General features: G+C 40.4%; 1 protein-coding gene across 1 annotated transcript; it reads right to left on the bottom strand.

Moving 5' to 3' along the window:
- Positions 1–1,393: 1,393 nt before the first annotated feature.
- Positions 1,394–7,596, bottom strand: LOC148515322 (toll-like receptor 5). Its single transcript, XM_088480132.1, has 2 exons — positions 7,514–7,596; positions 1,394–4,273 (listed from the first exon to the last, which is right to left on the bottom strand). Exon 2 carries the CDS (start codon positions 4,266–4,268, stop codon positions 2,319–2,321), a length of 1,950 nt encoding a protein of 649 aa, XP_088336258.1. The 5' UTR covers positions 4,269–4,273; positions 7,514–7,596; the 3' UTR covers positions 1,394–2,318.
- Between the last annotated feature and the right edge of the window lie 4,609 nt (positions 7,597–12,205).

Raw genomic sequence — 12,205 nt, 5'->3', positions numbered from 1 at the left:
GTTGAACACTGGAGCCAGCCATCCGTGGATTCAGTTTGCCCCACCACTATTGCCGTACTCCCACTCATCAAACGGGACGGTACCATCACTTTTGCAGGTATAGTCTAGCGCTGTGGAACACTCACACAATACGTGCTTCTTGGAATATTACTGATTTAGTGTGTGCACCACTTACAATGTACCTATAATATGGAACTTTCTCCTAATTAAGGAACATTTTTCCACTGCCACTGATTACCACAGTGATCCAGACTCCAGGACGATTTAATGATTGTATTATTATTGCATGTTATATTGATTTTATATTGTTGCAGTTTTTTTCACTATAGCTGCTACTTTTACTTCTGATATGTGCTTTCTTTATTGTTAAATGTTGCATTTTTATTTATAACTGTTCTGAGTGATATTCACTTTTAAAACCCTCAGATAGGGCTCTATTTATTAACATTATTTTTACTAAAATAAAGTGAAAAAGGGTGTTTTCACACCCTTTTCACATTATTTTAGTTTCATTTGTAGTTATTACAGGGCAATTGGAGTAGAATTAGCAAAATTCTACTCCAACCCCTAGTATCACTTATTTTTAGTAAAGCAGATCGCATTTCCCATAATTGTAATGGGAAATGTGATCCCACCAGAGTTACTAAAAATAAATTGTAAAAAAATACTGGGGGAAGCCCTGTGATAATAACGCCATCTGGAGGTGGCGTTATCCAGGGTCTCCCCCGGTTACCGTGCTCCCACTCTGCTCTAACGGGGAGAGCAGAGGCGGGAGCCGGTACCAGTAATCAGCTATGTGGGCTAAACAGACCGCAAGCTGATTGCTGTAAAAAAAAGAAAAAAAAAATTGAAACATTTTTTTTTACTTACCTGAATACAGGGACCGGTGATCGGGCCTCCGGTGATGGCTCCTCTCCGGTCAGCTGGTCTCCCATAGTGCACTGCGGCCTGGTCATTAGGTGATCGGGTCCCAGTGCAGTATGGGAGATCACCTGATCGGGAAGCCCGGAGAAGATCACCGGAGGCCAGGAGGATGCAGGTAAGTGTAATGAAGGGAGGGGGGGTCGAACAATGTTACATAGTTTAATTTAAATATGTTAATCTGTTAGGTGATATGTCTTACACACATGTCAAGCTCCTTGTCATAAAATAAATGATGTAACCATATTTCTATTTTCCGAGTCATCTGAGTTCTGTCTTCTGCCACCTAGTGGTAGCTTGGCATTCTATAATGATCTGAACTTAGACATGTATTGCCAACGTGTGGTTTTATTCATACTGTTTGTTACTTGAGAACTTTATGTAATATATTTCAATAAACAGCAGAAAGATCAAGAAAACACATCAATGAATTAATAACTAAGTTATATGCAATGCCTTTATTTCACTTTTCCTATAGAACACTTTAATAAATAGTAACTAGAAGGCACAAATTCTTAATTTAATATTAATTTTATTCAAATTACTTCCTGTAAGACTTTTATGGTTATTATTTGTGGTATTATGTTTCTATTCTTTATTCAGCTTTGAAGAATACATGTTGTTAATCTGTTTATAAACCAATCATTGTAAATAACATCTGTATTAACCAGAAACTCTAAAGTCATCTGATGTCATCAAATATAACTGCAGACTTCTGATGTCATCACATAAAAGTGCAGACTTCTAATGTCATCACTAGTAGCAATGTGAGCCCTGGTGCATTATAAATATCATGTCCACTTTAATTTTTTTTTTAAACACAAGCCAGGACTTGCATTGGCATCCTGGAAGTATATATGCATTAGCAGAAAAATATGCTGTTCAGTTATTTATTAATGTAAGAGGATTTGGGCTGTAAAATCAGTGCTCTGTTAGGATAGCATTAGAAATATAGATGGTGTACAAATAAAAATAGGGTTAGAATTGGAGCTTTGGCTAATTTTAAGTCTAGCACTTATTTGGGGTAGGTTCAAATTTAAAACCAGTACTAATATTAGGGCTATATAATGTAAGGATTAAAATTATTATGATAAGGTTATTATTGTATTTTTTCTTTTGGCCTTTGAAACCTTAAGAACAATTTCTTTGAAATCGAGGACACCCATTTTTGAGACAAGGAGTATTTTCGTGGGACATCAGGGGGCCAAAAAATAATCTCACTTAAAGGTCTTTCATACCAAGGCTCTTTAACCAATTCTCAGAGGCTTTTCAATTCCAGATGAAAATTTCTTTATAGACAAACGTAATTCTGCTGACTACAATGCATCAAATAAGTATCTTAAAGATTGTAACTTGTGCTTCTGCTATCACTGGCAAAATGATAACAAAAACCATATCTAACAGTCCTTGATATAGGCTTCCAATTGTATCTCCTGGACAGCTGGGGAAAGCCTGAGGCATGAAATCTCCCCAGTATAGCTGACTTGCACAGTGACATTAGTTGTCCTCATCCAGTTCCAGAAATCAGTGAGGCCACAGTTACATATTAGTGTCACTTCTGACAGGTCAATGCTTTGCAGGGATGTCAGAGGCTGAAAACTGGAAGGTGAGAGGGTAACAAAGTTGTTGCTCCCTATATTTAGAGTCTTCAGTGCTTTTAGGTCAGTGAACAGTTCCTGTGGGAGTAGTCTGAGGTCATTTCTTGACAGATCTAGAGTATGGAGGCTCAGTAACCCCTGAAATAAGTCTTCAGGAAAAGAGTATATGCTGTTTTTAGCCAGACTGAGGGTCTCTAATAGTTCCAAATTTCTAAAAATGCCTGAACACTGTCCAGATTTCCACGCCTGTCCTAAGTAATTATCTGATAGATCCAGGTAAAGCAAGGAACTTTTGCTCACTGGTTTATCAGCGAAATTAGTTGAACAGTGAGAGAGTTGGTTACTGCTAAGCATGAGGATTTTCAGAGAACTTAACTCCAGAATTTCCCTCAGGGACCTCATATCAGTCAAGCGGTTGCTTGAAAGATCTAGATATTTGCAGTTAGGGCAGAAGGTGGTGATACCATAAGTGTCTGAGATGCGGTTTTGTTTTAATAGCACAAAAGTTAATCCTGAGAGCTTAACTGATGGTATTTTATTCAGAGCATTGTCCCTTAGGTTTAGTGAGTCTAAGGAGACAAGGCCATCCATTGCTCCAAATTGTATGGCTCCAATATGATTGGAACTGAGATCTAAAACTTTAAGAGGAGAAGACCAGAGGCTTTCCAAAGTGCTCCTTGTGAGGTCTCCAATGAGGTTGCCAGAAATGTTGAGACTTACAAGTTCTCCTAGACCTGAAAATGCTCCATGGCTGATGATGTTAATTTTACTGCAAGATAGATCAAGAGATAATAGTTTAGAAAACCCAGAAAAGATGTTTGGCTCCAGTTTTGAAGTGAAGCTATGGGAAAAATCAAATATAAACACATTACTTAAATTCAGGCCAGAAAAAGTATTTTCATCTGGGTTTTTCAGGTTATTAAATCCAAATCCACTGCCCAACAAAGATCCGTGCCTCATCTTAACATGCTTCACTTGAGAACCAGAAATAATTTTATAGAAGTTTTCAACCTGTTCTGTAGTCCAGGCCATTGAAGATATATCTAGGGTCTCTAAGGTAATGTTCATGAAAGGATTGGTACATAATGATGTTTTCGAAACTTGGAGAGGATTTGACGAGAGGTCAAGGAGCTCCAATCTTCTTCCTTGCAAGTTCTGTAGGTCTTCTCCACACAGTTGGTTGATTTTGTTGAGTTTCAAAAGGATGGTTGAAAGTGAGTGTAACTGTAGAAAGCTGGGATCTGGGCGCAGTCTTCGTAGATTGTTAAAAGAGAGGTCAAGCTTCCTCAGAGAGGTCAACTCACAAAACAATTCAGATTCTAGGACAGATTCATCTAGTCCATTGGAGTCCAGGAGAAGTATTTTTAGTCGGGACAGACCTTTGAAAGCTTTAGGGTGCAGGATTAGTTTGCGGTTGCCTCCAAGGTCAAGGGTTGTGAGTGTAGACAGATTTTGGAAAGCAGCTTCCTCGATATAGAAGGAGTCATTGTTGTTCTGAGCACCAAGTGAGAGGTCTTGCAGCTGGGTGAGATTAGGGAAAGAGTGCTGGGAAATGGATGGGATATGGTTGTAGTTGAGCAAGAGAACTTGGGTGTTAAGAGGAACAGATGGAATAGAGAATAAACCTTGGGCTTGGCAGGAGTAAACAAAGCGAGACTTGGCCAGAAATGAGACGCAGTTGAAAGAACGGGAAGAGACAAATGTAGAAGAAAGGGTTAAAAATAGCAGGGCTGCCAATGGAAGGAACATGATACCTGTAATAAAAGAACACAATACATTTCGTTATTAATCTTTATGAAACAGGCTATATAAATATGAAAGAGAAATTAAATCTAAATACTGTGACAGAGGGAAGAAGAATAAGTGCAAAAGTTATATACAGTCAGGTGCATAAATATTGGGACATTGACAGAATTTTCATATTTTGGCCTCTATTCACCACCACAATGGCTTTGAAATGAAACAAACAAGATGTGCATTAACTGCAGACTTACAGATTTAATTTGAGGGTAATTACATCCAAATCAGGTGAACGGTGTAGGAATTACAACGGTTTCTATATGTGCCTCCCACTTTTTAAAGGGCCAAAAGTAATGGGACAATCTAAACAATCCTAAACCTAACTTTCACTTTTTAATACTTTGTTGCAAATCCTTTGCAGGCAATTACAGCCTGAAGTCTGGAACGCATAGACATCACCAGATGCTGGGTTTCATCCCTGGTGATGCTCTGCCAGGCCTCTACTGCAAATGTCTTCAGTTCCTGCTTGTTCTTGGGGCATTTTCCCTTCAGATTTGTCTTCATCAAGTGAAATGCATGCTCAATCGGATTCAGGTCAGGGGATTGACTTGGCCATTGCATAACATTCCACTTTTTAGCCTTAAAAAACTCTTTGGTTGCTTTTGCAGTATGCTTCGGGTCATTGTCCATCTGCACTGTGAAGCGCCGTCCAATGAGTTCTGAAGTATTTGACTGAATATGAGCATATAATATTGCCCGAAACACTTCAGAATTCATTCTGCTGCTTTTGTCAGCAGTCACATCATCAATAAATACAAGGGAACCAGTTCCATTGGCAGCCATACATGCCCACACCATGAAACTACCACCACCATGCTTCACTGATGAGGTGGTATGTTTTGGATCATGAGCAGTTCCTTTCCTTCTCCATACTCTTCTCTTCCAATCACTCTGGTACAAGTTGATCTTTTTCTCATCTGTCCATAGGATGTTGTTCCAGAACTGTAATGGCTTTTTTAGATGTTGTTTGGCAAACTCTAATCTGGTCTTCCTGTTTTTGTGGCTCACCAATGGTTTACATCTTGTGGTGAACCCTCTATATTCACTGTTGTGAAGTCTTCTCTTGATTGTTGACTTTGACACATATACACCTACCTCCTGGAGAGTGTTCTTGATTTGGCCAACTGTTGTGAAGGGGTTTTTCTTCACCAGGGAAATAATTCTTCTGTCATCCAGGTCTTTTGGTGTTGCTGAGCTCTCCGGTGCATTCTTTCTTTTTAAGAATGTTCCAAACAGTTGATTTGGCCACACCTAATGTTTTTGCTATCTCTCGGATGGGTTTGTTTTGATTTTTCAGCCTAATGATGGCTTCTTTCACTGATAGTGACAGCTCTTTGGATCTCATATTGAGAGTCGACAGCAACTGATTCTAAATGCAAATGTCACACCTAGAATCAACGCCATACCTTTTACCTGCTTAATTGATAATGAAATAACGAGGGAATAGCCCACACCTGTCCATGAAATAGCTTTTGAATTGATAGTCCCATTACTTTTGGCCCCTTAAAAAGTGGGAGGCACATATAGAAACCGTTGTAATTCCTACACTGTTCACCTGATTTGGATGTAATTACAAATTAAATCTGAAAGTCTGCAGTTAAAGCACATCTTGTTTATTTCATTTCAAAGCCATTGTGGTGGTGAATAGAGGCCAAAATATGAAAATTCTGTCAATGTCCCAATATTTATGCACCTTACTGTAAGTATGATACATAATGTAATGTGGTCTGGGTTGCTTCATCTGAAGCTTAAGCCAATTTTCAGAACCATCTAAATCATTGATGGGCAGCCTGACCACTTAGGCAGCCCTCTGCCTGCACATTACCTTTACATTCAGTAAAGAAAACACAGACATACTAATTAAAATATACCACAGCCCTAAGTTGAATAATAAATATGAAATAAATAAAAAGTTACCCTTTTTTTTTTTTTTTTTTTTTTAGAGGATATTGATAAACATCTTAGAATGGATGAGGTTCTCTGTCTATCATCACAATGGAAAGGAGATTGTTGGCTGCTTAGAATACTAAAGCTTCATAATTTTTGACGATTGGATTATAGTCGGGTAAATAATGGAGAAGCCACTGTAAGTTTAAGGGTAAGGTTTTATATGCAAGTTTATACCCATCACTACACATGTACTGACATTCATTGCAGACTGTAGTTTATGTAGTTCTAAAGGAAAAATAAATATTCAATCATGCTATAATTTTAAGAAATGCTGGATTATTAAGTCAGGGTAATATCGAACACTACATTTTGTGTCGGTCAAATCAATTTCTATTTGTTGTGAGTGTGCAATATGCAGACACATAACACAACACCTAACCAACATGACGTGGGGGCATATGTACTTATATATTGCTGATTTTTTTTCATTGTACATTGCAGCGGGGATAATTACTTTTTACTTGGTTAACCAAATATTACTTTTTATGTACTACATTTACCTTGCAGTAGCATAAACCACTGTCCATGTGAGTTATATTCCTGTGGTATCAGTGAGTCTTTCACATTTGTGTACAGTGTTAGATTCGGGAGCCAGACAGAGGCTGCGGTACAGGAATCGTAAGATCCCTCTCCTGCGAATATGCCTCTATCTGAGGATGCTGTAAATCAAAGGGACCAAATTCCGAACAGATTCACTGTTCAGCTTTTGGTACATAGGGGTCGGATTGCAGTCCCCATTTTTTGTAATACATTTTAACTTTAAAAAAATGACAAAAAACAAAAGAAACTGAAAGCAATTTAAACAAGATAAACTATTACTATACAACAGGTTAGGAAACTCTTAAATACTATAAAGACTGATATACAGTAAATCTTTTCCCCACAGTTAATGTATAAAATGTGATAGCAACTTTAACAGCCAAAGCAGCATGATAACAAAATAATTCCTCCAGTTATGCATATGCATAAAATGTAAACCAAAATGGTCTAAAAAAGCATATTGCTGTAGAAATGTGAGTAAAGTGGTCAAGGGGAACAAGGGTCGAGGGTGCTAGTTTTGTAGCAATAGAGCTCGCAACATTGGTGATTCACTAATATAGCATCAAATAGTATAACTGGAGCAGCACATTTCAACCAATCAGTAGTTAACAAGTCCAATGTTAGTAAACCACATCAACACAATAGCAGCATAGTATGTTATACAGATACAAGAGCAAGGTAACATATAACAGAATTATACTTACTGATGTCTCAGTCACTAGAATGCTGTCTCATTAGAACTTGTACTGTCTCTAGAAGATTGTGTGATCTCCCTGACACAGATGTGGTGTCCTCTGCAGCTTCTGTATTTAAGTGCCTGGCAAGTCACTAGTGAGGAAACTATCAGCTGACGTCAGGGTAAACAAATCAACGTTTGGTAACAAAGAGTAGGAAATTTCCAAGGAGTTTCCCACATTCCCCTACTTCAAAGATGACATCCTGTCTAATCACCTTACTACTACACAAAATTAGAACAAATATTTATCCTCTCTTCCTAATACAATAGAAATTAGGTCACATACCTTTTAATTGCAATTAAGCAAATAAGAGTGTAGCGGACATTTATTCTCATGCATTAGGGTTTATTCATACTGGAAGACATATGAAACCAAAAGGTGGTGATTGAATTGAATGATCTTCTTTAGATCCACACAAAAAGTTAATTACTTCTTTCTACCCAAATCTGGGTCATTAAGAACAGAATGAAAATGTAACATGTTGTGGTTCACTTCCTGTGGCTATAGGAGTCAGTGGTCCTCAATGACACCTGAATATTTTATGCAGTTGTCATACATAAGGGCTTATTCAGGAGATTGTGTTTGCAGAAGTCACTCATACCGAGTTACAAACAGAGGCCCTGATTCAGAGCCGGACGCTCTGACAGAGCGCTCGCTCTGAATCAGGGCCGGGCATTTTTCTTTTCTGAACGGCCCGCTGGCCGCTCACATAGCTGTGGGTGACCACCCACAGCTATAGCGAGCGGCCATGATGATGTCACTCAACATCGACAGCACGCCCCCTTTGGTAAGAGACCTGGAGCGACGGTTTGCCCATCGCTATCCGGGTCTCGCGCATGCACACGACCGAGCCGGCTCCGTCGTGCGCATGCCCTCTGGGCCACCATCGACCCGGTTGCGAGCGCACAGCACTTGCGACCCGGTCTGAATCAGGCCCAGAGTGCAACAGGTGAGGACTACTCTGGCAACTGGAAGCCCCTCAAGTGTGCACATGCAGCTACTGGTCAAATGGTCCTTATCTGTCTTCATATACTATGTTTCTATGAAATCTTGGCGCATGACATACAGTAATGTCGTTATTGGCATTGGCACGCAAATACCTTTTGTATATTATATTTTATCATGATTGAATGTTTACCCATTTAAATACCTCATAATAAAGGCCATTTTATGAAGCACAGATAGCTGATAGTGAGTTTGCTACTCAGAATAAAAGGAATTTCACTGTACAGATGGTCAATATTAAAAAACAAATTAGGGACAAAATCACTGAAACCCAATTTGCTCTCTGGAAATTAGTGACAGTTTTTAGGCAGCTGGACTGATTGTACTTTCTGGAACTAACTGAAGCTGTAATTTCATCATACATGATGCTGAGACACAGCTACAAATGTTTTTGTTATAAACCAATGTTAGTATCCAGCACTGTATTCTGTTGCATTGCAACACAGGTAAGTGATTTGTGTTCTGTTGCTGTGCAAGTGTGAAGGAGAGCACCCTGATTTCTGTACTGGGCTAATAGGCAGCCTGTGGTGGTAGGCCATACTTGCCTACTGTCGTGGAACCTCAGAGGGACTCACAATTGGTTCGGGTAAGTTGTTTTATTGTTTTAACAGGACCCTGGATGCTACTGAGACCAGCGCCAGGATCTAGGTGAGTATATACTGATTTTTTCATCCTGCCGTGGATTCTACTTGGAGAAGGGGAAAGAAACATCTGGAAGCAGGTATGTGTGAATGGGTAGGTGTATAGAATAAAGTTTTACTAGGCACGGTGTGTGTGTGGTGTCTTTATTTAACTATTTATTTTACAGTGGGGGTACGGGTGCGGGCAGCCTGCTGGCACTTGTAGTTCCACAAGTGCCAAAGGGCAGGCATGCTGGCACCTGTAATCCCACTGTAAAATATAATAGTTTACTTATATTTATCACTTTATTACCCCCGTACCCACCTCTCCAGGGGTGTAGGAAGACCCCCGGGCTTCAGACCAAGCCAGGGGTTTCGGGGGGGGGACCCCTTCATGGGGGGTCCCCACTTCTCCTGAGATCCCCAGCTTGGCCTGACCGGCTTGGGCTGATAATGCTTTGGCCCCGGAGCCCCAGTGAAGGGGTCTCCAAGCTGTGGCAATACAGCCTGGTCGGTTTCGGTCTGTTGCTGGGTTTAAATATAAGGGGTACCCTATGCAATTTTTTTCCCCCTACATTTAAAACCAGGACTGGTCCTGCAGCCTGGTGCTGGTTCCTAAATTATGGTGGAACCCTACACATTTTGTTCCCCGTAATTTCTGGAACCAAGACTGGCTAGCAAATCCGGGGCTGGTTAGGCTTTTGAGGGGGGGGGGCATCCTACGTAATTTTTTTTTATATTACACATTTTTTTTCTATTTACAGGCAGAAACATACATGGATCACAGTGATCTGTGTATGTTTCTGCCAAACTCGCAGATCATGGGCAGGTGAATTTATTTCCCAAATTTTTACAGGAGAGTTTTCTCATCTATTGAGAGTTTAGAAACTCTCTGCTTGGTAAATTCCCGAATCCTATCTTCACTAGTTCTCGAGTTTAGCCGATGGCGAATTGAAGAGAGTTTGCTAACTCTCCAGTAGGTGTGTAGCGACGATGCATAGGCAGATGAGCCAGCCGCCGTTGCCCCTGACAATGCACCCAATGTAGCTGAGCGCTCCTCACAGCCTATGCTGCACCTGTCGTCCTAGATAGTGCAAATCAGGCTCAGGCGGGAATGGAGTCCTTGCAGTCTGTGCGGGATCCAAAGAGTCGGATATAGCATCAGTGCAAGCGTGTGTGGCATAATAAAAGCTTAGTAGCCACTGTGGATGTCACATAGCCATATCTGTATTTCTAAAATTGGTTTGAAGAAACATACACTTTCTTTTTTTTGGCAGCTGCGTCCGATGACACGTGGGATGTAATGAAAGTGCTAATGTTAGCAATACTTTTTGTTTTGTATTTCCCTATATCTTAGACCTAGTTCTTTTCCTTTAAGTAAATTTCATTAAGATTTTACCACGAGCTAGAGGCGGATTGGCACTTCCTGACTTCGCACTATACCAGGAGGCATGCCTCTTAGCTCAACTTAAAACTTGGATTACTATTTCTCCTAGCTCCTACTGGGTGCCTTTAGAAAGAAAAGCCTGTTCAGCTTATCCACTAGAGCTGCCATCTCTTCCTTCTACATGTGCCTCTATACAAGTCTGGGACAAATGAGTGTCCAGGATCCCTGTTTTTTTTCCCTTCGCTATTGGCTCTTTGTTACAGGCCGTTGCCAAATTAATCCCCAATATTAACCTTTCTCGGTGGCATGCCTGCGGCCTACGGGTTTTGGGGGATGTTTTAGATGGTGCTGTAGTATACCCCTTTCCATATCTTCAGAATTGAGTTTCCCTTCCTCATTTTGAGCTACAGTAATACACTATTTTCAAATACAACATTGGTTTAATAGCCTGACCCGCTCTCAGGGAACTCCCAGCCCCCTTGCCTCTATTATTGTGACCCGTCTGACTTCCAGCAGTAGTAAGTGCGATATCTCCTTTTGGTATAACATCCTTTTAGAGTTAATGCCCTCATCTAAATCAACTGCTCAAACACGATGGCAGGAAGATTTAGGCCTCTCCCTCTCTGACAGTCAATGGAGTAAAATGTGTTCTTCTTCATACCGCATGTCTCATTGCCTAAACCATTCTGAAATGAATGTTAAACTATTAAACAGGTTATATCTCACTCCAGCTAGACTCCTTTCGTTTTGGCCCTCTTGTTCTAAATATTGTTGGCACCAATGGGGTCATCATATCTTTCATATTATTTAGTCCTGCCCCCTCCTCCAAACCTATTGGGTAGAGGTTTTCCAATGAATTAATAAGATGTTAAACCTTTCTTTAACTCCTTCCCCATTTGTGGCTCTTTTACATATGTACCCCGACTTGGTGCCACCTTATCAACAATATGTTTTAGGACATATATGCATAGCAGCATGAGCCGCCCGGGCCCAACTTTGGAGACAACCTCTCCCCCCTCTATCCTCGAGGTTTTTCATAAGGTCCACTTCCATTTTACTATGGAAACAGAGTTTGTTCCTTATTCATCCTCAGCTCCACTTGTGAGGTGGATGTTGTAGCATGAAAATGTGACGGACAGAGATGGCGCGCAGTACGTAACACAGAACTCTAACCCCCTTCAATTCAGTTTAAATGAGGCGAATTATCCCTAACTCCCCGGTCTTTTATATCACTGTTGTGACTAGTATACTTTATTAGTTACTAAGGTTCATGCCTTTTTATCCATGTACCACTAACTTTTCATGTTTTTTAAGTTTGAATGTTGTTACTTGTGGGATTTATTCCTGTTATTGTTTTGTCTCATGCATCCCTTGTTACATGGTTTTGCTCCCCTATTCCCTCCCCCCTTATTTATTTTTGTACCAACTCCCTATACAAACTTAGGGCCTGATTCAGAGCCAGACGCTATTTGCGCTCGCTCGTTCAGAAAAAGGGGCCGGCTATTTAAATTGAGCGCTCGCTCTTTGCGGTCTGTTGATGCCTCTATGTCTGAGCGAGCGAACAAAACATGTGCTCGCTATTTTGTAAAACGCCCCCTGGCCACTTGCATCATACGTCATCTCCGCTATTTATTAGATTAATCGAGT

This window comes from Taudactylus pleione, unplaced genomic scaffold, assembly GCF_031769625.1.
Source record: "Taudactylus pleione unplaced genomic scaffold, aTauple2 ptg000250l, whole genome shotgun sequence".
Taxonomy (NCBI): domain Eukaryota; kingdom Metazoa; phylum Chordata; class Amphibia; order Anura; family Myobatrachidae; genus Taudactylus; species Taudactylus pleione.
Note: the sequence above shows the minus strand (reverse complement) of the source record. Positions and strands in the feature narration are given on the sequence as shown.

Bases quoted from the DNA above. Each gene is read 5' to 3' on its own strand.
- LOC148515322 (XM_088480132.1), bottom strand. From the start codon at position 4,268: ATGTTCCTTCCATTGGCAGCCCTGCTATTTTTAACCCTTTCTTCTACA.